Below are 26,001 nucleotides of genomic sequence, written 5' to 3' on the forward strand. Positions count from 1 at the left end.
TTCTGAGGAGTGGCTGGTGGGTTTGAACTGCAAGCCTTCTAGTTAGCAGTCAAATGCCTTAGGTACTACACCACCAGAGCTCCTAGACTACCAAAGGTTTACATAATTAGGAAATTTCTTAGCCAGAGATAAAGGGACACCAGGCCTGACAGGTCAGGAGTTGGCTCTCTTGCCCTTCTTTCATTCAACCCTCTTCATTGTTTTGTTTTTTCCTCAAAGTCCGTAACAGGATGGCTGTGGTAGTTCTAGGCACATCCAGATATAACAAGGTCTAGATGAAGGTGGGGTTCACTTCTTCCTTGTGCCCTTTGCAAAAGTGAGAAAAAATCTTTCCAGAAGGCCCTCAGTACCACTCCCTTCCCCACCCCACCCCCCAAAAAAAACTCACTTTCTGTTATTTCTTATGTCTTTTTCTGAATCATTATCAATATAAATGAGATTTCTGTTACTTGCTTAGGGTTTAAATGGGTGTTGGGAAGTCATCTCCATAAACCAGCACCACATCTTCTCAGCTGAACTCTTTCTTCTTCAGGGCTAATACCTTTTTTTAACCCTTTATTGTCATTACAGTGGGATTTGGGGTTGGAGAGAGAGAAATGTGTGAGATCCACCTGCCATTTTTAACAGGACATTCCTTAGCCACTCTCTTACACATACCTGCACAACCAGCTCATTTTCTTTTCTTTCGGTTTTTTTTTTCCAAACTTTCTGTTATGAAATTTTGTACTGAAAAGTAGAAACACTAGTACAATGAACAACCACATACCCATTACCTAGTTTTAATACTTGTTATGTTAATATTTTGCTGTATTTTCTTCATTTATACTTTTTTTCTGATATATTTTGAAGTAAATTGCAGATATCATGACATTTTACCTCTAAAGACTCCCAAGTGCATCTTTAAAAAATATTTTTCTATATAACCATAATACTGTTACCATTCTTAACAAAATCCAGCTGCCATTCATCACTAACAGGACAGGGTGTAGAAGGCTTCAGAAAGAGCCTGTTAGGAAGTTTGGGAACAATTTCAATGTCCATCAGTAGAATAATAGTTAAATAAGTTATGATATATCTATACTAGCGTAGTGCCCAAGGCACTTGACTGCTAACTAGAAGGCTGGCAGTTCAAACCCACCAGCCACTCCTTGGAAGGAAGGTTGGGCAATCTGCTTCCGTAGTGATACCGCCTCAGAAACCCAAGGAGGGGTTGCTATGAGTTGGATCCAACTCCGCTGGCAGTGAGTTTGATTTTGGTATACTATGGAACACTGTGGAATATGAAAAATAATGATATATTCTGTATTTACTGACATGAAAAGATTTCTACATTGCTAGTTTTGGGTTTTTTTAAAAAAAAAAAAAAAACATGTCTCAAAATAGTATGTACAATGTGGTCCAGTTTTTGCTTAAAAAGGCACATGCATACATGCATATATATGCACAATAAAGAAACCTGAAAGGACTCAGGAAACATCAAGGTCAACTGGCATAACATAGTCCACAAAGACAGTGTACTACATCCTACTATGGTAAATAGCAACTGGTATCTTAAAAGCTTATGAGTGGCCATCTAAGATGCAACTATTGGTCTCTCCCCGTCCGGAGCAAAGAAGAGTGAAGAAAATCAAAGTCATATGGAAACAATTTGTCCAAAGGACTAATGGACCATGCACACCCCAGCCTCCAGGACCATGCGACCAGAATTTGATGGTGCCTGGCAACCACTGCCGACCAGTCTGAAAGAGATCATTCACTATAAGAGGACCTGGACAGAATGGGAGAAAAATGTGGAACAAAACTCAAAATAATAATAATAATGAAAAAAAAAGACCAGTCTTCCTGGTCTGATAGAGACTGGTGGAACCCATGAAACTATGGCCTGTAGATACTCTTCAAGGGTACCTCATCCCCATGACCCAACTTTCAGCCGAACAATAGACAGTCATATAAGGTGAAAAATAATACACCAAGGAGTTACGCATTCCTTCGAACAACCGACTTTATGAGATCAGAGGGGTAGCATTTGCCCGGGTATAAAGGTCAGAAGGCAGGAAGGGATAGGAAGAAGGATGAAGGGAAGTGGCAAACACAGGGTGGAAGTGGGAAGAGCGCTGTTACATCGTGAGATGGGAGTCAGTGTCACGAATCAAAGTAGGAATTGTCGAATGAAAAACCAATTTGCTTTGTAAAATTTCACCCAAATCACAATAAAAAGTTTTTTAAAAACTCTGGAAGGATGTAAACCAAAATGCTAAGAGCACTTGATCTTGGGTGGCAGGATTAAGGATGCTGTTTGCTTTCTTCATATATTTCAGTGTCCTCTAAATCGTTCTACAGTTTCAGTTTTCAGCTATAGCAGACAATTATGGTGTTGCCTCTCCCAATGCAGAAGGGAGCACCCTGTAGAGATGTGTTCTCTGGACTCCAGACTTTAAACATACAAAGCAATAGCATCTTTCTTTTTATAAGAATGGGAAGGTGACAGTCATTAATAAATTGTCAGACTAATTTTGAGGCTGAAAAATTACCTGTGGCTTTATTTTTGAATAACTGTGCTTTTGTAATCTGGTGTTTGAGACTGATAGCAATTTCAGAGCAACAGAGAATCCAGGGTGCAATGAGAGAGAGGGTGACGAGTCACTGTGGTGCTTCATGTGACTTTGGGATGCCTCTAAAAGCAGAAAGCAGGAAACAAGGTGTTTTTTTTTTTTTTTCCAAACCTTTTTCTCCCTGTCTTTGCCACCTTTCCATGGTCAATCACTTGAAGGTGAGGTGGTAAAAACTACTCAGAACTCACTATGACTGTTCTCTTCTAACTCACCTACTCTTATGAATATCTTTGTTTTGTTTTTGTTTTTGCCTTGTTTTGTTTCGCTTTACTACTTAGGAAACGCATAGTGCCACCTCTTCTGTGACATTGCTTTACCATAGGTTTAGCCCTAATTGAGAGACCTCTGGTATAACAGTTAAGCGTTTGGCTGCTAGCCAAAAGTTTGGTGGTTCGAACCCACCCAGCAGCGTCTCAGGAGAAGGACCTGGGAGTCTGCATAAAGATTACAAACTAGAAAACCTGACGGGGCAGTTCCACTCTGTAGAACTCATGTGGGGTCACTATGAGTTGAAAAGTGACTCAACAGACAGTGCCTAACAACAACAGCCATAACTGAGATGAGACTGATTAGATTGTTTTACATAAATGGAGTTCAGTCATTCCTTCAATCAGAAAAAGAGTTCCTCAGCACCTCTATGAGCCAGCCATGCCAGGCAGTGGTTAAAATGTCTTTTCAGAAAATAAATGAGCACATGGATCCTCAGAAGATACAGTTAAACTACATGTGGCTTGAAACATTCATAGCTGTTAACGAACAAATTTGTGAGCCCAACACAAGATCCATTTTTGGGCCAGTGTGTTAACAGTTTCATAAAATCCTAGTTTAATAGCAAAGAATGTGTCCTGTTCCTGGGGCCATCTTTCTTGGTCATTGATATTTTATTGATTGGTTTGAACTGGTTTACCTGGTTGATTGTCCCATCACTTTCCCAATTATATGTCCATGCACAGTGAAAGGGTTTCCACTTCCAAAAGGAAGCATCTAGATGTGTTATTTAACTGCCAATGGGTGATAGTTGTAACTGAATCCACAGATGAGAAGTTTCCGGTGAAATTCACTCACTGCCACATTGTGTATTTTACATTCAGTTTCACTGTTATGGTTTTCTCTGGTGCCTGTGTTCTGCTGCCCCCAGGGGCAGACATTAGGACAGAACCTCAACTCTTCTGGATCACTGCCAGAGCAGTCACTACTAACCTCTTAGCCTTAATTTTTCCCTTGTGCAAGTTTGCTGTCGACCTGTCCTCCCTGATGTATCAGGAAGGTGAACTGGGATATTTTCTGAGGTCCCTTAAACTAGGTGGATGTTGCTACCTCAGGAATGTTGACTGTTTTGTCACCCCCTCTTGCCCCTAGACCATCATCTGCAAATAGCATAAGTAGCAGCGCATCTTCAAATCACAGTGGCTACACTCCAGAACCCCCTCTGGCTCCTGTTGGAGGTGACCTTGCCAGTCGACTGTCCAGTGATGAGGGGGAGATGGACGGAACCGAGGAAGCCGAGAAGTTAGACTGTCAGTTCTCTGCACACCATCCCAGACCTCTTGCGGTAGGCCTCATCTGTTTCCTTCTGTGCCTTTCTTTCCTTTTCCCCTGTGCTTTGCAGGCATTTAGTTGGTCGTGCCAGACAGCATGCATTCCTAAGGAGAGGCTGCCAGCCACCGTGTGCTATGAAAAGGCTTACCCTGAGGTTGAATGATTGTCTTAGAAATACCTTTGAACATCACAGAAAGAAAGAAAAGGGCTCCCAGCCTGATGGTAATCCTTGAAACACCTGAGTGTTTGTGATCCACCTTGAAGCGAGAATGTTTGAGAAATGGTGTTTATGTAAAGTGCACTTGGGAGCTGACCTTCTGGTTGTCACCCATCTAAAAACAGAGCCTCTGGTTTCAAGAGTCCGTCTGGTTACCTGCTCTGGAAATCATCTGTCTTAGCAGTGTGCCAGGTGCAGCCCTGGTTGGTTCTATGTTTTATTGTAATTAGGAAGTGTGGCCATATGGCACTAGAAGTAGTGAGTGTGTGTGTATCTGGGTGTATGTGTGTGTGTTGAGGGAAGGAGGAAACATTTCATGTCAGCATGATTGCTGATTAACCAAAAGGGTGCTTTCTGCCCAATTGAAAGAGTCCACTTGAACAATTTGGAAGGTCATTGGAATCAAGGTGGGGAATAGAGGAGACATGAACTGGAGGCTTGTGTATGTTTGCTCTGTGAGCTCTTGAGGAGGCCTGGTGCTACCCTCATGGAACCCAAGTGCAGGTAGGTTTGCTCTGGTGCCAGCCTGAGCCCACCAGGGTTAGCTTTGAGTGTCCCTCAATCTTGTGGATCATAAAAGAGAAACCAGTCTTGCGTCCATTAGAATGAGTCCCTCCTCCCTTTTATCCATGCTGAAGGACAAATTCGCTTCCTGCTTTTGGAGCAATGGCTACTTGTGGCTCACCCATAGGCTTAGCCTCTGCCTCTTGGCCAGTACACACATATTTAAGAACTAGGTAATTGTCATAGTAGGCATATCTTTGCCTGCCAGTAATGGAAAACTCAACTCACATGACTTATGTGATAAGTTCATGTAATTATCTCACCTGACCAGAAGTCTAGAGTTCCAAGGTTGGCTCAGCATGTCCACAATGTCATGGGGCTGAGGGAGAGTTATCTGGAACCCCCTTGGCCTTTCCTGCAAGGTCTCACTATATCTGCTACAGCTCTGAAACCACATCCTTACCAGTAGTATTCTAAGCAGGATGGCACAAACATGGAAAGGGACAACCAGAAGGGGCCTTCTTCTTCTAAGATGCTGTCTTATGTCAAGGAAGAAAACTCTTCTTATGAATCCCCCAGCAGATCTCCCCTTACATCTGCATTAGCCAGAAATGGGTCACATGTCCACCCCAAGACCACCCAGGGACAGAGAAGGATGGTAAGGCAGTGCCACAGGCTGAAACCAGCCAACCTACCTTCCCTGCTCACTGCTCCATGTCAGCCACCTGAACAAAAGTGTGAGTCTGTTAGCAAGAAAAAGGTGAGGGCCTGGCTAGAATGGGAGAAAAATATAGAACAAAACTCAAATTACTAAAAAAAAAAGCCAGACTTACTGGACCAGTAGAGACTATATGAACCCCCAAGCCTTTCACCTATTAAGCTTGGAACAAACCACTCCCAGGGGTCAACTATCAGCCAAAAGACCTATCACCTATTTGAGTGGCTCATAAAATAATTAGCATCACCCATGAGTGCTCCTCTAAACAGTCCTCTAAATGAGAATTAATGGTCCACATTGACCCTCTACCAAAGATGAGAAGGTAAAGAGGGATAATAGAGACAGAATGGACAGAATGAGCTGCTGACACATTGTGCAAATTACGTAACCAGTGTCACTGAATGATATGTATAAGAAGAGAAACCAAACTGAACTCACTGCCATCGAGGCAGTTCTGACTCATAGTGACCCCCTTTGTGTTTCCGAGGCAGTAAATCTTTACGGAAGTAGATTGCCCAGTCTTCTTTCTACAGAGTAGCTGGTGGGTCTGAACCACTAACCTGCTGCTTAGCAGTCAAATGCCTTTGACACTCTGCCACCAGAGCTTGAATGATGTGTATAGAAATTATTAAATGAGAACCTCGTTTGCTATGTATATTTTATCCAGAACGCAATAAAATATTTACATAACAATAATAAAGAAAAAGGTGAGGAGAGGTGGGAGTGGGGTGGCCATTGATGAGATTGGCAACCAAAAGGGTCTGCCGCAGTGGCCAGTGCCATGAGGGTCTACACTATGCTGAAGGCATGATATGCTGAAGGCATGATATGCTGACTGGAAACAGCAGCCTCTTGGGGTCAGTATTGCATTTGTAGTGAATTTGAAACATTGGCATCAAAGACAAAAAGGTGTCTGGGCATCCAAGTCTGAAACAGACAAGGCGCCATCAGAAGGCCAGCCTCTTAAGTACATCAAGACATTTGTCCCAATGAAAACCTGCCAGGCCAGTGGGTTAGCTCACTTTGGGCCTGGAGGAGTTGTATGCCCTTAATGTTTTGCTGATTAAAATGGAAAGGCCATAGATTTGTTTCCTTCTTTTGTCCTTTCTCTTATGGTCAGTTGATACATTAAATCATTTTTTTGCAATGAACAGTCAACTCAGTGTGTTTTGAGTAATTGGGATAAAAGAAGAAATGTTGGTCTGGGCCTGGAACAGCTCCCACATGCTGCTGGGGGCCAGCTTCCATGCTGGAGAATTCCCTTTGCAGGTGTTCTTGCTTGGTCAGTTAACACTTAGTGTAAAGGTGCAGAACAGTGTTTTCCATAAGTACAACAAGGTTTGATGGGTGGCAGAATTTTAATGCAAAACCCCCAAAGCAGAAGCAAAAACAGAACAAAGGGAAGGTCTTGCATTTTCTCCTGAGACCTATTCCAGAAGGCTGGTTCCAGGAAGGTTTGTGGAACGAGTGCCAGTCAAGCACTGTGCCTGGGATGGAGGCCAGGGAGCTGCTGGGAAGCCTGGAGGAAGGCAGTGAAGCTGCATTTGAGTTATAGAGTCATTTGCAGGCTCGCCTGAACTCTCAACCAGCCAAATGTCACCTTTTCACAGGCTGCATCTTGCGTTTCTGTTCACTGGTCTTCTGTTGGTCCTGACATCATAATCAAACACTATTTATTAAGCATCTGAATGTTCACATTTTAACCACATGTTGGAAATATAATGTTTACTTGACACATTTTCTGGGACCTTGTCTCCCTTGTCCATTCTTTAGCCCAGACCCCTATTATCATCAGCCTGAGGAGGAGGAAGAGAATAGGGTCCCTGGCCATTATGGATTGTTATTTATAATCTAGCCAGATGCATCAGATGTCATATGGAACAGAAGCAGCAATGCAGTGACTCTAAGGTCATTGAGAATCAAGTATGCAGTAGGATGTGCTATGGGGGAGTCAAGGTGGGAAGGTTAATCAGACACCAACACCAAACCCAAAACCCATTGCCATGTGTTGTAATCGACTTCATGTGTTACAGAATAGAACTGGCCTATAGCATTTGCTTGGCTGTAATCATTACCAAAGCAGATTGCCAGGTTTTTTTCCATAGTGCCACTGGGTGGGTTCAAACTGCCAGCCTTTAGGTTCACAGCCAATCACAAACCACTCGCCCACTTAAAATCAAAACCAAACCCACTGCCATTGAGTCCATTCGGACTCATAGCAACCCCCACTGGGTTTCTGGGGCAGTAAATCTTTACAGAAGTATATTGCCCGGTCTTCCTTCATGGAGTGGCTGATGAGTTTGAACCACCAACCTTCTGGTTAGCAGGCAAATGCCTTAGGCACTGCACCACCTTTAACCCAATAAAAGTCATAGAAAATCAGGGTCTTCATTAGGGCACCAACAGAAGCGTAGAATTGGGATTGGCAGAGAGGAGAGGGAAGGACACTGACAGGCAGAGGAAACAGCACGAGTGAAAGCTTGGCGACAATAAAGTGTCCAGGGCTTGAAAGTGCTAATGGGAGGATCAGAGGAGGTGGGGACTTGGAGAGGAAAGCATTTAGCCTACTTGGAAATGAAGTGGCTCTGTTGACATCAGATAGGAAATGTGTGACCGGCTGGCAGAAGACCTTGAACACCAGAACAAGCAGCTCCCATCGCCATGAGGAGAAACGGGGAGCCACAGAATTGCCTGAGAAGATGGATGATGCGATGTGAGCAGATGGTGCTGAAAACCGCCCCCCTGGCTACTGGTTGTTGGGTTTTCTGGGTTTTTGTTTTGTTTTTTTTTTTTTAACTTAAAATGCTGGCTCAATCCCAGGAGTAGAGCATTTAGGCCTCAGTGCCACAGAAAATTGAATGCAGCTATTGTTGGGTTATAATGTGAGGTTCTGCAGACACCCTAGCGCTTGTTCTGAAACACCACAGAAATATTTTTGGCTTTAGTACTATTTGCTTCTTTATTTTGAGTAAAATTGTGCCCCTGTGTGTTTTTATGCAAATGTTATTCTCTCTGCATGCTTTGTATTAGCTTATTAACCTGTAATCAAAATTAAAATGTTTTTGTTCCTCACAGTTTTGCTCATTTGGGAGTCGCCTCATGGGACGAGGGTACTATGTGTTTGATAGAAGATGGGATCGTTTTCGATTCGCACTAAACTCCATGGTAGAGAAACACTTGAATTCACAGATGTGGAAGTAAGTGAGCGTGAGTGGGTGCTGGGCAATTTCAGATCAGAGCTGCCCCATAGTTATCTGGGCCCTAACTTTCTAAGTAAATGTCAGGGGGTTGGCTTTTCAATGAACAAAACAATTCTGGAATTAGGATTCATGATTAACTCTTAAATGTCAGCTCTTCTTAATGATGTGCCCATCTGGGGTGTTGTCTGCTTTTTCTTTTTGTGGGGATCATTTTTGTATTGGTAATCTTCTAAATTAAGAAAAATTACATTAGATAAGATCTGGTTTACTTATGTGAAGGGACCTTTTTATTATGACTAATAATGTGTAAGGATATGCATAATTTGCTTCTGTTTGTGATGTACACTACACTAACACTAACACTAACCCTACAGACCAGTTTCTAATTATTTAATGTCCTGTGAACAAACGCGGACAGTTGCCAACAGGGCAGATCCTAGGCAGTACTGTGAAGTTTGTCTTTGGCCCTTCCCACCTCCCTAGCAACCCTTCCTCACCTCTGCTCATACTTCTTTCTATCCTGAATCCTGACTTGTTTTCCATTTCTTTAAGGTCCCTTTTTCCTCCAACACTTCCCAGTGTATTTACATTTTAATAGGAGGTTCAAAACTATAAAGAGACCTTCCGCTCTGGGTAAAATGCTAGTGAAGGAATGACAGGCCTACATTCTCTCACCTACTGCACATCAATAGCTGCCTTTTCTGCCACTTGATAATGTCAGGCCAGGCTGTGGGGTCCCCCACCCCCTACCCCTAGAAAGGTGTGTTCAAGATTTCATAATCCATTAGAATTATGTGTGGCTTCAGCCTAGGCCCAGATGATCCAGGAGGGCCACCAGCAATGAGGAGTGGTTGAGATTCCCAACCCCTACCCTGCCCCCAGGAAAGCCCAGCTCAGGCAAGGAAGGCCTTCCTGAGGAATAGGAGGGTACTTGGGTAGGAGTGGGAGCAAATTTCAAAACCTGCCTCTCTCCCATGTTTCCAGCCCCCCTTCCCCAGGCAGCTATGGCACCTTGGCTCCTTTTTATCGTCATTCCCAAGAGTTTCCAGAGTTGAGCTTCTAGAATAAGTTTCCTTCGAGTCTGCAGCAAACTCTCATAACAGGCTCAGGACCAAATGTTGACACTTCATGTAAAGTCGGAAAGGGCCACAAGAGAAGCTTATCGTTTCTTCCATCTCAGTGACTGCCCTGTGCTTCTGAAAGGCACCCTCGGTGCACCTGCATCCACTCAAAATAGCAATCAATTGCTGCAGCATGTGGGGTGACCTGGTTCTCAGTGATTTGATTATTTATCCAGCAGCTCTTTGCTCTCCTTTGTTATGGAAGTGTAAAAATCCTGGACACGTGGCAGGAATGTGTTGATCTGTATTTCGCTACCTGGTGTCCTGTCAGCTCAAGCTCCATGTTCCTTTCCTCCTCAGGCACAGAAGCCCAAGCCACAGGGCATCAGGTCCCTCCCCCCTTTTCAGGACTTGCCTAACCAATCTGCTGTCACTGAGCAACATTGGGGCTGCCTGGGTGTCAACTCTGGAGAGCGTAGCGCCCCGCTGCCCTCTCAACCTCGCTGCCCAAACCCCAGGCCCCGACGGGCCCGAACCCGGAGGGATGGCAGCCGATGGGGGCATGGAAGACATTAGGAAGAAAAGGAACGGCCAAGACTCTTTTTTCTTTAACAAGCATTTAACTCTGCATCAGGAGACGCCAACACAGTATTCTCTTTCAGCCAGGTCAGCATCTGGACCTCTGTGCCAGCTGGCAGGGGCGGAGGGGCACTGTCAGTCATCTATTTGCATCTGTGGGCTTCTGTATGCGACTTCCCTAGGCCAGTGTGCAATGTTTCACCCTGGGCACAGCCCACACAGCTGGAATCCACTGCTATTTGGCACCTAGAAAAACACATAGACAGCTTAGCATGGGGTGAAGGGGCTCCCGGGGGACAGGGAGCTGTCCACATGCTCCTCCCCTGCTCCCTGCTCACCCCTGGTACCCACTTAAGATTAATGGAGATAGGAAGGAAAAGGATAGAAAGTATGCTGAAAAGTAACACCCACCCCTTACCTCAGTGTCAGCCAGGTAAGACTTAGGACTTCAACCCCACTTCAGCTCTGCTAGTCGAACCCTGCTTCAGCAAGTTGAAGCATGAATTTATATTACTTGATTGGACCATTATACATTGAGGCATTAAAAGTAGATCCCACTTAAGGTCACTGATTGGGGTCTGCTCTAAATGAGCCATCTGGTATTTGCAAATAACTTTGTATTACAAGTAACTGCCAAGCCTTCTACCCCATGTATTTCTTCCTGTGCCTTGGCTGGTAAGGAAATTTTAGTTAAGGAAAGATTGACTGCGTTGCCTGTAATGCACAGCAAGGCATCAGACAGGAGGGAAAGTTTGCTAACTTCTCACACTGAAATGCTCCCAGCCCTATCAGGAAGAGGGTTGTGCAGTGCCAGACAGTCCTTAGGATGTGTTCAGGCCTTTCTGGTCTGATTAGGTGGGAGTCCTTGCCCAGCATGCAAAGTCCCTGACAATACGGTTGTGTGGCTGCTGACAATTCACCTGCTCACCCATCCACCCACCCATTCATCCATCATTCGGTCGCTCATTCATCATTGCAACAGAATTTAGAGAGCACCTTGTTTAGTACTCACAGGACCTTTTACATCCTTTAGGCTTGAGGAAAAGTAAATTCTCAAATGCCATCGTGGTTACTGTGGGTTTGGTGACATTTTTCTCTTACATTGGATGTCCTTGGTCTGACATTTTCAAGGATGCTGTGCTTCTGTATTTAAGCATTCCTCCAGATCTCACCCTAAAGATGGAAGCCACAGGCTTCACCAAAGGGGCAGGTAGAAAGCGGGATCTTCAAAGAGAGTACTAGGAGGGACATTTACTTCTCAATGGGGCTTTCTCCAGAGTTCTCTAGCTCTTATTCCTGACGCCACAGCTGGGAGGGTAGCCTCCAGAGAAAAGAAGGGACTATGTAAGATCCTGTCTCACACCTTATCCAGGCTAGTCCCCCTTCAGGGGCTCCTTTCAGAGAGGGGAAGCTAGTTCCTAATTGCTGCAAGCCCCTCAAAACCAAAGCTATTAGCGTCGAGTCAGTTCCCACTTACAGCGACCCTATAGGATAGGGTAGAACTGCCCTGTGGGGTTTCCAAGGCTGTAGTCTTGAACTGCCTCATCTTTCTCCCGTGGAGCAGCTGGTGGGTTTGAACTGCCTACCTTTGAGTTAGCAGCCAAGTGGTTAACCACTGCCCCACCAGGGCTCCTCGGAGAGCCCCAACAATCTGAACATTATTTTCAGGGGAAAGAGGGAGAGCAAGGTGAGAAATAGGAAAGAATCAGTTTGAAGATATTCACTTGGATCCTGGTGTTAGTGCCCTTTCCTGCAAAATCAGGCACAAATGGTGACCTCAAAGTCCCTGGGCCTCCTCCCAGCCCCCAGAGTGGCAACAACAGTGACCCAGGCCATGGTTTGAAACTGGCAGCTGTTTCCAGCACCAAAGGTAAGGTTGGCAGGGAGGCCCCCAGAGCAACCTGCAAGGTGCTGGCCTTGGCTGCACAGTGTAGGAGGCAGGATGTCTGCTTTCAGACTCTCCCCTGTCCGTATGTCCTCTTCCTGCCCATATCCTGCATTTATCTTCAGAACAAACTAGAGGCTCCTGATCCCCTTCTCTGGACACATGAAGGTTCCTGCACTCTCACCCCTTACTTACAGGGACATGAAGAGCTGGTGAAGAGCAGCCCTGTCCCAGTTACAGCTCCTCTGGGGAACAGCTGGGCGGGATAGGGTGAGTAGGGGTGGGGGGAATCAGTTCTGAGTATGATACGGGTAACTTGGCATCTGTATCATCTCCCAAGTCCCTGAGCCCCCACTGCCCTGAAGCCACCATAGCTGGGCCAACAGGAGCCAATGGCTATAAGCCAACATGGAAATGCCTTTCCACAGAAGAAACCAGAGGTTATAGACTGCAAAAGGGTGCTGGCCTGTGAGGAGAGGGCTATTCCCAGCCTAGAGTAGGGTAGGAAAGCAGGGATATAGAGGACGCTGGGGGCCCTGAGGGCCAGTGGGTCAAGGCTGCCATGAGGAAGGGAGAAAGTGTTAGCCCACCTGTGCAGATGATAAAGCTCTTTCCTCACACTTCTTCCTTCAAGCCAGGACCTAAGTGAATTGACCACTTCCCATTAAAATAACACCTCCATCACTGTTAAAACTGGGGGCAGGACAGGATGCTTATTGGGGAAATTTATGTTCTAAATAACATTTGCCTTTTATTCATGAACCCAACTCGGCCATTGTCAAGTATCCAGGCATGGAGAATAAAACCTGGGAACCTGAAAGTATTTAAAAAGAGGTTGCTGGGTGTTGCATTGGGAAAGCCATAAGGAAGGGCCATAATTCAGACTTTACCATCCTTCAAGGCTTCATTTTCCATAGTCTGGTTCTGCCGGGGTCTCCTCTGTAGCCCTGATGCCCAAACAATCGGAGCCTCCCGAACCACACAAGCCCTGTTTCTCACTGTTTCTCTTTCACTCTTCTCTCGCATTTAGGAAGATCCCTCCTGCGGCAGATAGCCCCATGCCCTCGCCAGCAGCCCACATCACCACCCCCGTTCCGGCATCCGTCCTACAGCCTTTCAGCAACCCCAGTGCCGTGTATCTTCCTTCAGCTCCCATCAGTTCGAGACTCACCTCTTCTTACATAATGACATCCGCTATGCTCTCAAACGCAGCTTTTGTGACATCGCCGGACCCGAGCGCCCTCATGTCACACACCACAGCTTTCCCTCATGTGGCTGCAACCCTCAGCATCATGGACTCAACCTTCAAGGCCCCCTCTGCTGTGTCCCCGATACCAGCCGTCATCCCTTCCCCATCCCACAAGCCATCCAAAACCAAAACCAGCAAATCCTCAAAAGTCAAAGACCTGTCCGCCCGTAGCGACGAGTCTCCAAGTAACAAAAAGAGGAAGCCACAGTCTTCGACTTCCTCCTCTTCTTCCTCCTCATTATCCTTGCAGACATCCCTCTCGTCTCCATTATCAGGGCCCCACAAAAAGAACTGTGTTTTGAATGCCAGTTCAGCTTTGAACTCCTATCAGGCGGCCCCTTCCTATAACAGTCTGTCTGTGCACAACACCAACAATGGGGTGAGCCCACTCAGTGCCAAGCTGGAGCCCTCAGGACGGACCTCGCTGGCCGGTGGCCCCACGGACTCAGTGAGGCGTGTGGGCACGGTGGGCGGCAGCAGTGACTCCTGTCCCCTCTCGGCGCCCTCCCTTACGCCCCACGCGGGGGACCTGGCCTCACACAATGCCGGGTCTTCTCTGCCCCTCTCTTTTGACAAATCAGAAGGAAAAAAGCGTAAGAACTCAAGTTCTAGTAGCAAAGCCTGTAAAATCACTAAAATGCCTGGTATGAATAGCGTTCACAAAAAGAACCCGCCCAACCTTCTCGCACCGGTGCCCGAGCCCGTTAACACCACCTCCTCTCGGCAGGTAAGGGACCTACCCTTCCAGGGCCCTCCTGGCACTGCCTTCATCGGCTCTAGGGGGCAGGGGGAACAGGGCAGCGCCCCTGCTTAGCCATAACCTTGACTCCTGTCACCGTTTTCCCCACCCGCAATGTTCACCCTCTGCTTTGAGAGCAGTTTGTTTAACAGATACTTTATGTAGCTCTTACTATGTACAAGGCACTGTTCTAAGCACTTTACAAAGATTGCCTCATCTCTTTTTCACAGCAACCAGTGCAGTTGGAATGATTATTAGCACCATTTTACAGAGGACAAAACTGAGGCACCAAGAGATCCTGAGTCCCCCACTCCACTTTTGTCGATTTTATATCTTGAGGTTCTGAGGACGATTTTATTAAATTAAAGAGTCCCGTTGCTAAAAAGTTTATCTGATCTATTGGAATCCCCTTAGGAGGCGCCTGAGGCCTGGGCAGGTTATGTGACAACGCAGCTAGGGTCCCACTTAGAGGGTGGTTGGGTCAAGACAAAGCCTGTGTGTCCTGGCCCCCAAGGGACTGCTTTTCTCACTTTATGGTGCTACCTCTTCCCAATATAACTTCCTTCCAAAAGTAAAAGCACACCTCATGCAAACTGGCAAAGGAGGGTTTAGTGACACTGTACAAATGCGGGTGTATATGGTGGGGAAAGCTGGGGAGATGTGGTATTTCTTTCCCTTGAGCTCTGTTCTCATCCCAAGTTTAGTCTTCCTCCTAAGGTTGGGAAAAATTCCCAGGAAAGCCCACCACACGCCTCAGACTCTTGTCCCCTTTGGGCAGCTGAGGAGAGCACAAAGATGGGGAGGGTCCAGCCTGGTGGTCTCCGTGGACCAAGACAGTGTGGGAGGTACCACCCACCTGTAAGGATTGTGTATCCACGCTGTCTATGGCAGCAGCCTGAGGTTTGCCACCACAGGGTGACATTGGCCAAGCCCTAAGCCCTGCCCCTATCTATAGGAATGAAGACTTTGGAGGAGTGGAAGGCAGTTGTTAAAAATATGTTTTCTTGTTTTGTGGCACTGTTGATGAGAATTGTTAAAACCTCACCAAGAGAAAATCTTGAGAGGGATTCACAAATTACAGATAAACACATGAGCATCTGCAAGATTGGAACTCACAGGCCAGACAAGCTGGAGACCAAGGCTAAGGTGAGAGGAGGGGGAGACGTAGGTCAGCCTGGTGGGCACAGGCACACCCTCCATTCTGACTCCCCAGTTCCAGATGTGAGGGTGGGGGTTAGCACCCACAGGGCCCTGCCTTGCATTGCTCACAGCTCAGGCAGTGCTACTGCACTTGTTTGCAGGGCACACGTTGAATAGAAAGTAAGTGTCTGAGTCCCTCATCCATTTTAGATAAAGCTAAATAAATAAGCACCTGGTACTTACTTATGTGATTAGCTCTCTTCCAGGTACTTCAGATACACGAAGTCATTTACTGATTACCTGTTGTTGTGTGCCATTGAGTCGATCCCGATTCACAGTGACCCCGTGACAGAATAGAACTGCCCCATAGGGTTTTCCAGGCTGGAATCTTCATGGGAGCAGATCACCAAGTCTTTTCTTCCATGGAGCTACTGGGTGGGTTCAAACTGCCATTAACCATTGCACCACCAGGGCTCCTTCAGCTATTTCTTATCCCTAGAGCTGACTCGACTAACAGCCACAACCCCCATTTTACAGATGAGTAAACCGAGGCACAGGAAATTTAAGCAATGTGTCCAAAGTCACACAGCTGCTAGGGCTGGGATTTAAACCCAGGCAGTTTGGCTCTGGAGTCTGGGCTCTTAGCCTCTATGCCGTGAGTGCGGTGCCTCTATACCGAGTACATGTTGCTTGTTGGTTCTTTGGTCTGCAGGCTCATAGGAAATGCTTAGTAAACATGGTGAATCAGCCAAAACCAGAGGCAAAAGGGGCAGTCATGCCTCCACCAGAGAGTGTTCACTAGGAGGGAAATAAAAAAAAGTGATGGCTTTAATGGCTGCCCCATGGCTAGTCAGCATTGGTTCTCTAATGAGGGAGATACCAGTAGCTTGTCACCAGGCCAGATAAAAGGCTTTTCCTGGGGTCACTACCAGTGATTTCCAGGTGTTGATGGAAGGCAAAGGCCTTTGGGGTCCAGATTGGTTCTGTTAGGAGATTGGGAAATAGCAGGAGATTGAGAAATCCAAGATAAATATGTGCTTTGGGGACAAGTTGGGGATTTATTTGATTGTCTGGTAAATGTAAAGCCAGAATTGGCCACACAGGTATTAACTTGAGCAAAAATAAGACTCAGAATGTAAGGCAAGTGTCTTTAGGCAATGGCATATAATGTAGAGGACAGGCTGTTGATAGACCAAAGGCAGGACCTGCCTTTACAAACTGGCTAATGGCAAGGACATGGGGGCAGTATCAGACACTGGCTGGTTTGAGCTGCCGTCCATGTGTCAAGAACAACTACAGGGAAAGGCAAAAGAGCCCGATGACCACAGAGTACTGCTGCCTAGGAACTCACCTCAGGCAAATCTTCCTGCCTTCCCTGGTAGCATAGTGCCTAAGGCATTTGACTGCTGACCAGAAGGCTGGCGGTTCAAACCCCCCAGCCACTCCTCTGAAGGAAGATTGGGTGACCTACTTCCATAGTGATACCACCTCAGAAACCCAAGGAGGGGTCACTCTGAGTCAGATCAACTTGACAGCAACTCGATGGCAGTGAGTTTTCCCTGGTAATTAGAGGGGAAGCCCCGCACCATCTTGTTATTTTTCTGAAGAATATCAGGGTGTGAGCTAGGTCTCCTAGCAGCGAAAACTGATCCAAACATTGTCCTAGGTGGTCCAAGGGAGTCTGAACTAGAAACAAGATGAGTCTGGGACTGGGGGGCAGAGGTAGATAAGCATGTGTGACTCTGGCCACAAGTAGAAAAGTTGGCCTTTGATGAGTGAGATGCTCCTGGAGTGGTGGGGCCTCTAGCAGACACCTTCATTCCCGTCCATGAAATTGGCAGTGTCTCCATCTGGAGAAGCCGAATTAAGAGCTCCCAGCAGCCCTCTTCTCTGGGGATGAGAGGACCATCAGCAACGCACCGTCTGACACATCCCCATTTTCTCTGCCATTTAAGATGGAAACACCAGTTCGAATCAGCTTGGCACCACTCTGGGGTGGCCCTTTCTTTCCCCCTAGTGACACACCTAGCACCTTCCCCAAGCCGGCTCCTGTGTCTAAGTAGGGCTTCACTGGTGTCTTTCAGGTTGGGAAAAATAGCAGCCTAGCTTTCTCACAATCCAGTCCTTCAAGCATATCCAGCCCAGGACATAACCGACAGGTAAGTTATGGGGGAAAAAACACACAGGGTCACCGACACAGTGGAGCATGTGGGTGTTGGGATCAGACGCTGGTACAAATCTTGCCTCTAGTCTGGTGTCGTAGTTAACAGCTTGGACTGTGGAGTTAAGCAACCCAGCTTCCAAACTGAGGCCTTTGGGTTTCCAGCTGTGTGCCGTTCAGCAAATCACTTAACTTCTCTTTGTTTCCACTTCCTCGTTTGTAAATGAGGAGAGTAATGGCCCCCACCCCAAATGGTCTTTGTGAGAATTAGTTTATTCACATAAAGCCTCTAGAAAATGCCTGGCACATAGTTAATGTACAAGATATGTTCATTGCTGTTATTATTGTTTTTATTATAACCAGCTCTATGATCTTAGATGAGGATCCCTGGTGGCACAGTGGTTAAAGTGCTGGGCTTCTAACCAAAAGGTCGACGGTTCGAACTCACCAGCCGCTCCACAGCAAAAAGATGCAGCAGTCTGCTTCCATAAAGATTTTAAGCCTTGGAAACTCTGTGGGGCACTTCTACCCTGTCCTGTAGGGTCACTATGAGTCAGAATCAACTTGATGGCAGTGGGTTTTTTGGTTTGGATGATCTTGGATATATTCCTTCTCTGAGTCTTGGGTTTTTCATCCGTTAAATGGCAAAGTTGCTGCCTACCTCTGATTATCTTGAAAATGAAATAATGAGTAAAGCCCTTGCCCATGGCAGCTGTCAATCAATGCTTTCTCAACAGCCAAGCCCTAATTCCCATTCAAAATGTGGTGTCAGGGTGGAAATATTCAGGAAAGACTCGGGAGTTTTCATAAACTCGAGGTGTGAGGGTAGTCAGTGTACCAGCCCAGTGAATATGTGTTTTTCTCCAGTGGAGTGGGGGGGGGGGCAGATACGATGGGGGGGGGTTATGCATGTTATACATGGTAGGAAACAGTTTACACATATATGACTATGTTGTTATGTTGCCTTAGATGTGCTGGAGGTTTTGTAGACACCAGATTGCATTGTGTTTGCATTTTGCCCATTAGGCATTTCCTACAAATCTTGGCTAATCTCCGGTGCAGATTATGGGCAAAGAGTTTGTGTCTCCTAGTGAGACACAAACTCATTGGTGAAGGAGGGTCTGTTTACCCTTTTGAGTCATTGTGTCTTTTTTGTGCCTGAGCACCTGTGGCCCATCACCTGGCTGGCATCTGCTCGGGCATCTGCCTCTGGTTAAGGCAGGCCTTCTGCAGGCGTTGCCGAGCATACCTGGAGACCACAGTCTCACCCTTACCATACACAGTATGTGTCCATAGCTCTCTGTACACCTGCCTAGAGCCCCAGATGCTGGTGGCCAGCCTTGACAAGTGTAACAGTAATGATAATAACAAGAGCTGCCACTTGTTCAGCCTTTTTCTCTGCCACTGCTGTGCTAATAAGCCCTTGACATACATTATTTCCTTAAAACTTTGTAATCCTTCAGAGGACAAAATGATTATCCTGCTTTTTGTAGATGAAGATGCCTGGACTTCATCTGTAAGAGCAGCTAAGTAACTTTATGGCCTCTGTCTCCATAGCCCGTGTGGTTAACCCAACACTATCCTTCCACCTTAATTTCCCATGTCATCTATAGGTTATGTAGGAAAAAATGAGCTACTGGAAAGAAAAAAAAAATGAAAACAGATCACTGTTTTCTAAACAGAAAGAGTCACCTATCTGCCCTGTGTTTTCCTCCACAGCTGGGATCTCTGTGGCTCCCTTACATTTCTAGGGTGCTTTACACCTGTCTCATTTGCTCAGGGCAGCTGCCCTTTGTCGTATGCAAGAAATGGGATACACTCATTTATTATAGATGAGAAAACAGAGGTTCAGTCCTTGAATTGGGTGTGCAACCCAAAATGTCTGATTTTGAGACAAGCTTTTCCTTTCTTTCCTAGAAGACCACAAACAGAACAAGCAGGATAAGGACTCTTCCATAACCAGAGGACAAGTCACTGCCAAACCAATTCCTGGCCACCTGATCCCACCAGGAGGCCTTGGCAGAGGAGGAGGGAGGGAGTGGGCGGTTGGGGAGAGCAATTTCCTGTGCCCTACCTATGGCTCTGGCCTTTCTTCTTTTTAAAAAAAAAAAACTGACCAATTTTTATTTCTGAAGAAAAAGAGAAAGGTAAAAAGAACGTGAATTCGAGATTTACGGAAAACGATACCAGTGTTGTGTTTCCATTGTCTTTCATTTGCTACCAGTTTATACATTCTTCCGCATTTGAGGTCACTCCTCCAGCTTCTGCTGCTGCTATTGCACCATCATTTTGCTCCAGCCATGGAGAGCAGATATGGCAGAATGTCAGTTCCAGGTTGGCATCGCCTGAAACTCTTGAACTTTAGCATGTGAAATGCTCCTTTTCTTCCTTGTCCTTTCCCCCACATCCCTCCCACCTGCCACTCACAGGGTCCCCATTGGCCATTAGAAGAAGCTGGCTCTCACTGGCCCCTCTTACAGCAACGTGCTGAGGGCGGTGTTCTGGGAATAGCTGACAGCAGAGAGCTGACGGTTGGGCAGGGTGCCCTCATCAGACTTCTGGGGCCCACTAGGGCTGGAGCCAAATACTATGGACAAAATTGAGAAGAGCAGCCATCTAATGGTGTCGTTTACTCAGTACTACTGTCCAGCCATGCAGCTCAGAAAGGATAGATTGGGTCAGGGACAGAGGCTGGAATGGTCCTGGGAGGGTGATAGGAAACATAGTGTAGGGGATAAAGGGTTCCTCTAAAAAGATGGTGGGAGTCTGGTGATTGTAATGGTCTGAGCTTATTAGGAATACACTGCGGAAAGCCCTCCCAGGGCCCAGTGTGCAAGAGCCCAAGGCTGAGGAAGCCAGAAAGGAAGGAATCCCAGGGAAAAGGCAGCAAGAGGCCTGGTCAGGAAGCCACTCCAGGAGGATGCTGAGCATCCCCAGCTGTGGAAAGTGCCCTAGCAGCCTCCAGGGCCAGGCAAGGGGAGAAAACACAGGGAAGGAGGGCCTCCGGGGGGAAACTTCCCGGGAGGAGGTTAGGTGATGTGTCAAACCCCTTGTGAGAGTAAATTCTAGCATTTCCCACCAATCTCCACGCCTGGGCCACAGGGACACAAGATCAGCATACTCAGAGATCAGCTTGCGCTAGATTCTCAGATGCCCCAGATGTGGTGCAGCCCCCACAGGAAGGAATGGTAAAGAGCCATTTGGAAGAGAGAGAAGTCGGAGCCCTGCAGCTGTGTATCTGTCACACTGGAGTTTGGAAAGAAACAAATACCATAAGCTCTAATAGGGAATCATAATCAGGAAAGGAATTCACAATATAAATAGGGGTTCTACACTGTTAATCAAAGAGCCCTTGTGGCACAGTGGTTAAGTGCTCAGCTGCCAACAAAAAGATTGGCGGTTCAAACCCACCAGCTGCTCCTTGTTTCTCGGGAGGAAGATGTGGCAATCTGCTTCCTTAAAGATTACAGCCTTGGAAACCCTATGGGGCAGCTCTACTCTGTCCTACAGGGTCCCTAAGAGTCAGAATCAATTCTACAATGGGCTTTTATGCTGTTAATTTTGTAGCTTTGCATAAGCTATTCAGCTAATGTTATTTAAAGTAGCAGAGCTACTAAGAGGTTTTGCTTCATCTGGAAATCAGAAGGGAATGCTACTTTTGCAGCTGGGCACAAACCCCATTCCCACCCTGGAGTTTTCCTTTTCTTTCTCAACCCAAAGATCAGACTACTGTTAAGTTTCATCATGTGATTGGAATTTGCAGAGTTGGGAGACAAACGGAGTGATTTGCATCTATGGAATTGCACTTACAGGACTACTACATTTTTTAAAATAAGATGAAGATTTTTTTTAAAAATCAGGAGTTGCTATTAGGTACTAGGACCTTAGTTCAGATGATTTCATTTTTATTTCTACAGTGTTAAAAGTGCACTTATATGCTGGTTTATAATTTACATCTTGGGGAAAAGAGACTGCAAATTGAAGGGAAGATTGTAACTTTTTCTCTTTTTAAAAAAAAAAGTTAAGGCAGATTTTAAGACTTATAAATGTTTAAGAAATTATAAACAAGGTTACACCCTTTGAAAAAAAAAGTTTAGAAGATATTCTTAAAGTAAATTTTTATAGTGTTAATTTTGTAATAATTTATGTTTTACTATATTACAGAGCTAACTGACCAGAATAGTTTCAGAAACAATATGAAACTTAGGAAAGTTTAAGCAATGTTTATATTTTTAAAATGTTCTTTGAATTATGTTTTTATTGTACATTTCTTCAGACTGAAAACTATGTACATATGTTTGTTATTTTTGCACAATTTTGGTCTTGTTCAGTTTTAGAAGTCTGTTGTTTTTATAATTTATTTTGAGTTGTAAAACTTACAGGAGTTAAAAAAAAATCTCAGCAACAAAATAACCCTCTGATTTATAAACTCTTATACTCGAAGAGGGAAAACAAAGGTTGTGAGATTAAGTGGCTGCTTCTGAGAAATAACGTCTCAACAGGGACTAAAAGAGCAATTTGATAGGTTTAAACATGTTTGCTCTCTGCATCCATCTTGACTTGGAAGCTGGAATAAACAGGCTCCCCACCGAATGCTGCTTACATTGTGAAAGACTGGCTCGGACCAAGGGGATGACATTTCTAGAAAACTGAGCAAAAAGGGAAAACCCACGGTATTTCTTCCTCCATAATCAACCACAGGTTTACTTTATAATGATGTATTGAAAACTTGCAGCTTGAAAAATGGAATGCAAATAAAGGCTTTCTTTCTCGGTTTGTTTCCATGGAGTTAAACTGGACCAGCCTACACAGCATCATTAGGGTGATATCCTTTGGGTACTTCTGTTCTGCACACCCCACGCAGCCTTCTCTCCCAGCCCCTCGACTGCACACACCCCTATTTGCCTGAAGATCTCGTGACTTGTCTGCAGCCATAGAGGCCCCGAAGCTCTGGTTGTTACACATCCCGCGATGCATAGACCTGCCAGCCATAAAAAAAAAAAAAAAAAGTTTTTAAAAAAAAAAGCAACTTGGATAACTTGTATGCCTTCTTTTGTATCAATGTACCAGTTGTAAATAATGCTGATCAACCTTTGTAGAGAATAGTTTATACAGCATATTCTATTATTGCTGATTCTCAGTGAACTCTTGTTTTAAAAAAGGAAAAAAAATAAATTTTCTATTTACACCTTATATTTTGTTATGCTGTCGGCCCACGGCACTTTAACAAAACTCTGTGGGTTTTCCGTAGCTGGTCAGTCATGGGGTATATTAATTAACTGTTGTTGCACAGACGAGAATTTGCACCTGCTCAATTGTCCTTTCCTACTATCAATTTTAGAACCTTTTCCAGAAAAATTTTGAAGAAAGCATGTCCAGTCATTCTGAACAAATGCCACACTTGTGGAGTGGGTTAATTTTCTACGATCCATATTTTGTAACACTAAATATTTTCCTTCTTTGTCCCGCACCTTTATGTATTAGCACTATCAGATAGAATCCATTCCATGCCTGTGATGTTGTAAGCAGAATAAATGTCTAAAATAGGTGTAAATAGTAAATCCTATGGCTTACAGTTTTTAAAAGGAAAGAACAAACATGTATCTATTGATACTGCCCTGGTTCTGCACCAGGCCTGGAGACATTCTCCAGTGAGCGATTGTTTTTTGTTTTTGTTTCTTTGCTTTTTGTTTTTATTTTGTAACATGGCTTTGTAAATAAAATAATTTATATGTTTGTAAAACAAAGTCTTCTGGTTTTTATAAAATTTGGACTTTGGGTATTGTGGGTTATTGGAGAGGGGGCGTGTTAAGGTATTCTTAGTAGTAGAGCCTTCCTGTTAGAGCATACTTTTAAGGTAGCAGATGACACGGAGCAGAAGGGAAGAAATGAATTAATTCAGCAAATATTTATGGAGCATCCTGCCTGTGCCTTCCCCTGAGCTAGGCACTCTGTGCTCAGTGATGAGAAACAGATCCAGTCCCAGCTGCTGTCTGGGAGCAACCCAGTGGGGAAAGCAGTAAACAAATAAACACACAATGCAATGTGTAATTAATTACAGGTTGTAGAAAATGTGATGGTAGAAAGAGAATTGAGTTACATGAGAGAGAAAATAACAGGTGAAACAGGAAAGGACCTGAAGAATAGGTAACAGGTACAGAAGTGTGAGGGAGAGGGTCCTAGGCAGAGATCACCCAAGGTAAGAAAAGCTCGGTAAGTTCTTGGTGCCTAGAGGAGGTCTGTTGTAGACAGGGAAAGGCTATGGAGGTGGACAGAGGGCAGGGCTATAGAGAGAGAAGGCCTGAAAGAGTTTGGATTTTGTGCTGAACTCATAAGGAGTCCTTTGAAGGACTTTCCATAGAGGCACAGCATGATCTGATCTCTTTTTTAGACCACTCTAGCTGCTGGACAGTCAACTGGAAGGTTTAGCCAGAGACCAGATGAGAGAGAATGATAGTGTCATGATGATGACATCACCCAGGATGATGACAGTAGATGTGGAGAGAAATTAATGGAATCAAGATATATTTTAGATATCAAATTGACAAGATTTGCTTATGAATTGGTGGGGGAGTAAGAGAAAGAATGATTCCCCAGTTTCTGGCTGAGCAGTTGCATTGGGTAGAAATGTTGTTTCTTCAGATGTAGAAAACCAGAGGAAGAACAGGCTTTGGGAGGCAGGCAGGAGAAAAGTGTAGTAAATATGAGAAGTTCTGTTTTGATCATGTGTGTCTGCTCATGTGTGAGATTGTTGGTATAACACCAAGCTACTATGTTCAGGAGGCATGGCATACACATGACCGAAGCTATTGGGAAGTCTAGGTTAGAGGCATCAATTTGGGAATCTTTAGTATATGGGTGATATCTACAGCTACAATTATGGATGTGACTACTTGAGAGAATGCAGAGGGAGAAGAGTAGATATTTAGAATTTGGGTAGAAGCAGAAGGTCTGGCAAGGAACCATAAGATGAAGAATTCACAAAGAAACCCAACAGAGCGTGATTCCCTGGAAGCCAGGATAGTAAAGTGTTTCAAGAAGGGAACAATCACCCGAGTTAAATACTGCCACAAAGTAGAAGACAGAGATGCTAACATGTCTAAGGTTTTGCAACATGGAGATCATTGGTCATCATAGTAGTTTCCTACCAAATTACCACAACTCGGTGGCTTAGAAGAACATAAATTTATTCTGTCACAGTTATGGAGGCTAGAAGCCCAAAATCAACGTGTTGACAGCCTTGACACCTGTGTTCCTTCTGAAGACTCAAGGGGAGAATTTCTCCTTGCCTCTTACATCTCCTGATGCCTGTTGTCAGTCCTTGGTGTTCCTTAGCTTGTAGACATATCACTCCAGTTTCTGCTTCCATCTTTCCATAACTTTGTCCTATGTGTTTCTGCAGTGTCTCAAATCTCCACTGCCTTTCTCTTACAAGGATACCTGTCATTAGATTTAAGGCCCACTCTAAATCCAGGATGATTTCATCTTGAGATCCTTAAGTTAATCACATTGGCAAAGAGTCTTTTTATAAATGTGGTCATGTTCACAAGTTTGGAGGTCAAGACTTGGATATATTTTTAAACCAGAAAAACAAATCCATTGCTGTCTTAATGATTCCAACCCACTGTAACCCTACAGGACAAAGTAGAACTGCCCCATAGGGTCTGCAAGGCTGTAATCTTTATGAAAGCAGCTTGCCATATATTTATCCTGAAGAGCTGCTATTGGGTTTGAACTGCCAACCTTTCAGTTAGTGGCAAAGCACTTAACTACTGCTACTGCTCCTAACTCCATTTCAAATGGTGTTTATATATTCTATTTTTTCCAAACTCAGACTTCTGAGAAGAGTCCTTTAGAACTAGTCATAGTCGGTTTCACTGGAGAATTCTACCAAACATTCAGAGAAGAACTGACACCAATCCCATTCAAACTATTTCAAAGCACAGAGAAGGATGGAATCCTTCCAAATTCATTTTATGAAGCAAGCATTATTTTGATACCAAAACCAGACAAAGACATCACTAAACAGGAAAACTACAGACCAATACCCTTCATGAATATACATGCAAAAATTCTCAACAAAGTCCTAGTCAATAGACTCCAACAACTTAAAAAAAAAAAACTCATTATAACCAAGTGGGGTTCCTATCAGGTATGCAAGGATGGTTTGACATTAGAAAAACAATCAACATCATCCATTACATAAATAAAACAAAAGAAAATAACCACATGATCATACCAATCGATACAGAAAAGGCATTTGATAAAATCCAACATCCATTCCTGATCAAAACTCTCAGCAAAAGAGGAATAGAAGGGACATTCCTCAACATAATAAAGGGCATATATGCAAAACCAGCAGCCAACATCACTTTCAGTAGTTGTTGTTGTTATGTG

General features: G+C 44.9%; 1 protein-coding gene across 1 annotated transcript in view; it reads left to right on the forward strand.

Annotated features, from left to right (window-relative positions):
- The window catches only part of ATXN7L1 (ataxin 7 like 1), a 311,624-nt gene extending 292,061 nt beyond the window's left edge, over window positions 1-19,563 (forward strand). The window contains exons 8-13 of the mRNA XM_042781464.1: window positions 3,972-4,164; window positions 8,666-8,787; window positions 10,212-10,517; window positions 13,346-14,291; window positions 17,528-17,602; window positions 19,522-19,563. Coding sequence (XP_042637398.1) covers window positions 3,972-4,164; window positions 8,666-8,787; window positions 10,212-10,517; window positions 13,346-14,291; window positions 17,528-17,602; window positions 19,522-19,563 — 1,684 coding nt within the window. The remainder of the gene's footprint in view (window positions 1-3,971; window positions 4,165-8,665; window positions 8,788-10,211; window positions 10,518-13,345; window positions 14,292-17,527; window positions 17,603-19,521) is intronic.
- The last annotated feature ends 6,438 nt before the right edge of the window (window positions 19,564-26,001 follow it).

This window comes from Orycteropus afer, unplaced genomic scaffold (assembly GCF_000298275.1).
Source record: "Orycteropus afer afer isolate SDZICR_OR568_19922 unplaced genomic scaffold, OryAfe1.0 scaffold00007, whole genome shotgun sequence".
In the NCBI taxonomy this organism is placed as follows: domain Eukaryota; kingdom Metazoa; phylum Chordata; class Mammalia; order Tubulidentata; family Orycteropodidae; genus Orycteropus; species Orycteropus afer.